We start from the raw sequence: 3,054 nt of genomic DNA, 5'->3' as shown, positions 1-3,054 counted from the left end.
TTATAAAAATAACTTAAAATATAAATGTAAATATAAATATTTATTTGATTTTTGCCCTTGGTCTAGATTTGAATGCCCCAAAATGGCATTCGTTAACCAGTATTGCTGGGAAAAAATGGTAAAATAATGGTTTGCCATTATGGTTAAGTGGCTAAAAACGAATTTGGCTGGAGTAACTAATTTTTTTCGCACAAAGACTGTTAATCTAGAAATAAGCTTCTTGTAAATCGTTTACGAATACTCTTTTTACTTTTTAATATCTACTAAATCAGTTTTATGATTCCGGTGCAATGCTGTAACCTTTGGATAGTTATTGTAAGCTATTTTGGTATTTTATTTTATTTTTATGGATCCTATTCCCAGAAGAACGCTGATCTTAACCAAGAGACTGTCTTTGCGTTACTAAATATTTTACTTTGAAGATTCACCTTCATCCCACTATTATCCCTGTATTCCAGCTTTTTTGCTGACGTGTCGTTTAACAACCAAGGAAGAACTTATAAAGCAATTTCCGATTACTTCTCCCAACTTGGGGCCCTTTCGAGGGGTGGTACATGGATCTCTTTTTGTGCGACTGCGGCCAGAATTCCGTCCGTGATTTAAAACTTGGTGCTTTGTTTATAGTTTTGCTAACACGCATGCGAAACCTCCGGGGCCGCCTATTTGTAGGAAGGTGGTTGTTCTAGTAAGTGTATAATTTATCTCTCTTATCAATAGGAAGCAATCGCTCATCGGTAGTTTTCTACTAAGTGTATTTAGTTGTGATTTCCTTGGTAATATGACTGCAGGTAAAGTTCATTGACTTCTTCTCACATTTTTAATTGGCCGCGCAAGTTTTAGGCTATTGGTTTTGTTGCGTCCTAGGCTTCTTGTTGCAAACCAACGGGGACATCATACGTCCGGTGTACGAATGGATTAATGTGGAATATGATTACCCTTCATTGGATGCGAGGAAGTACGCCATTGGCAAGGGAGAGTTTGTCAAAGGAGCTTCGCGTATAAGCGACGTTGACGTACACTATTTCGGTAACTCGACCAACAAGTGGCAGTGGAGTTGACCCTTGTATTGCAGAAAACAACACTCGGAGGGTTTTTGTAACCACTCCCCGTTTGGCAAATGGTGTTCCAGCCACTTTGGGAGTAGTTCTCGATCGGACGTACGAGGGTAATCCAATAATCGCCCCTTATCCGTCATGGCAGTGGAATTCCAACGTGTCTTCATGTCCCAGGGACCGCATTGTCTCAGTGTTCAGAATTATGGTTGACAGTTGCGAGCGCGGTTCACGACTGTGGGTGATGGACTCTGGTTTTACCTCTTCTTACAAGTGTCCCCCGCAAGTGTTGGCCTTCGACTTGGAAACGGTAAAGTGGGTCTCGACTGCGCCTGTTAACAACCGTATTTTTAGGACTCCCTGATTCACCGCTACGAGATTCCACCCTCTCAACTTCAGTCAACGTCGGTACTGGCTGTTGTACTGGCCGATGTTAGAAATCCCAGTTGTACAGACACCTTCATTTACATAGGTGACACGAGGGGGTTCGCAATAATTGTGTACGATGTCTCACGGCAACGCTCTTGGAGGGTGACCCATAGAACTATGCATGCATCACCCGACTTTGGCGTACTATGCATAGCAGGTTAGTCATCAAACTTGAATGTTCGCTAAAATTGAAACCAGGCGCCCAATTCGAGGTAATGGACGGAATACAAGGAATGGCCTTATCGCCACTGCACCAAATGAAAGATCGCGTTCTCTTCTACCACTCACTGGCGAGTGACTCGGAGCATTACATCCTGAGTTCGGAATTAAGAAACAACAGTCAATCGGCTGGCAGCTTTAAAGTGAGTGGTTTCCTCATTTAATTTTCCTCACGACTACTCGTAGACTTTCTGTGGACGACGCTCAACCCAGAGCTCTCCCATGGCCGTTAGCCGCGACGGTGTCCTTTTCTTCGGGTTAATGTCGCATGCCTCATTAAACTGCTGGGACACGTCGATGGTTTACGCCTACCCCTTTGTGAAAAATGTTTATTCCAATTTCACTAGTTTGCAATTCATCAACGGCCTTAAAGTGAGCCGCGTTTACACGAACCTTGTGTTTTGAATATAATTTTAGATAATCATCAACAACGATGGTAAAGAGGAGTTGTGGTTGGCAAATACTCGAGCTCGGAGAATGGCAGGTGGATCGTCGGACGAAACAACGGTTAATTTTAGAGTACAAAGTGGCGACGTTGCCACCATCGGTAGCAAAGCTGGATGCAGGAATACTGCAAATGATATCCGGGTAAACCCGGTATCCCGATTTCAGTCAGGCACCTGCTCGGTTGAGTGCTCTGAAATGCTGAGTCCCTATGAGCTAGCCACAGCTTAAGACATGCGATTTTATTATATGTAGCTAGTAATATTTAAGGTTTTACACTGTTTATAGCGTGTATTAAATTGGAGTGTTTTATACATGGTCCTGCAACAGTGCGTCGGTCTTTCCTAAAAAATATAAAAAATCTTTTGTGCAAATGTCAACTATAGATGGTTGTGCACGAGGTTGCGCATATACAGAAATTATTTTTGAATGTACAGGGTATCCCATTTTTACGGTGTCAGTGCATAGCTGATTTTTTTAATGGAACATCCTGTATATTTTTAGCTGTCATTTTTTACCTCTGCATGGAAATCTATTCGCTATTTGGTTTTTTGTCAATATTGCCAAAATATTAATTTTTTTATTAATTCTTTATAAGCCACTTGATTTTAAAGTTACGAAATAATAGTCTTTTGTGTGTTCTAAGGGGTGTCCTGCTGCTAAACGGCGGAGTTTTTAGGTTATTCAATATTTTTCACAAAAATAGATTATTTAAAATGACTAGTATATCTTTTTCGAAATTCGCCTTTTTAATTAATCTTATTTTATTATTTTACTGACACGCCTTATAAAAATTGAGGAGCACACAAAAGACTGTTATGACACTTTGAAATTTGGAAATTTTACTATTTTTTGTGAACACCCTGTATCACTAAATCCAACTTTCTCATTACCAAAGTGTTGCCTTTTA

At 40.5% G+C, this 3,054-nt stretch overlaps 1 protein-coding gene across 2 annotated transcripts; it reads left to right on the top strand.

The window, feature by feature from the left end:
* The first annotated feature begins 705 nt into the window (after positions 1–705).
* LOC116178069 (major royal jelly protein 1-like) lies at positions 706–2,478 on the top strand. 2 transcript variants are annotated; one of them, XM_031497357.1, is made up of 7 exons: positions 706–788; positions 835–1,026; positions 1,073–1,362; positions 1,407–1,638; positions 1,680–1,843; positions 1,887–2,072; positions 2,118–2,478. In XM_031497357.1, the coding sequence occupies exons 1-7, from the start codon at positions 779–781 to the stop codon at positions 2,373–2,375; spliced, it is 1,332 nt and encodes a 443-aa protein (XP_031353217.1). In that variant the 5' UTR covers positions 706–778; the 3' UTR covers positions 2,376–2,478. The 2 variants fall into 2 exon arrangements, with proteins under 2 accessions (XP_031353217.1, XP_031353218.1); XM_031497358.1 differs by having other exon boundaries at positions 729–788; positions 841–1,026.
* The last annotated feature ends 576 nt before the right edge of the window (positions 2,479–3,054 follow it).

The sequence above is a fragment of the Photinus pyralis genome, unplaced genomic scaffold (genome assembly GCF_008802855.1).
Source record: "Photinus pyralis isolate 1611_PpyrPB1 unplaced genomic scaffold, Ppyr1.3 Ppyr1.4_LG8, whole genome shotgun sequence".
Taxonomy (NCBI): Eukaryota; Metazoa; Arthropoda; class Insecta; order Coleoptera; family Lampyridae; genus Photinus; species Photinus pyralis.
This window is presented reverse-complemented; position numbering and strand designations above follow the sequence as displayed.

Bases quoted from the DNA above. Each gene is read 5' to 3' on its own strand.
- LOC116178069 (XM_031497357.1), top strand. The intron at 1,639-1,679 runs GTTAGTCATCAA...AATTGAAACCAG, and splicing joins TGGCGTACTATGCATAGCAG to GCGCCCAATTCGAGGTAATG. The intron at 1,844-1,886 runs GTGAGTGGTTTC...GACTACTCGTAG, and splicing joins AATCGGCTGGCAGCTTTAAA to ACTTTCTGTGGACGACGCTC.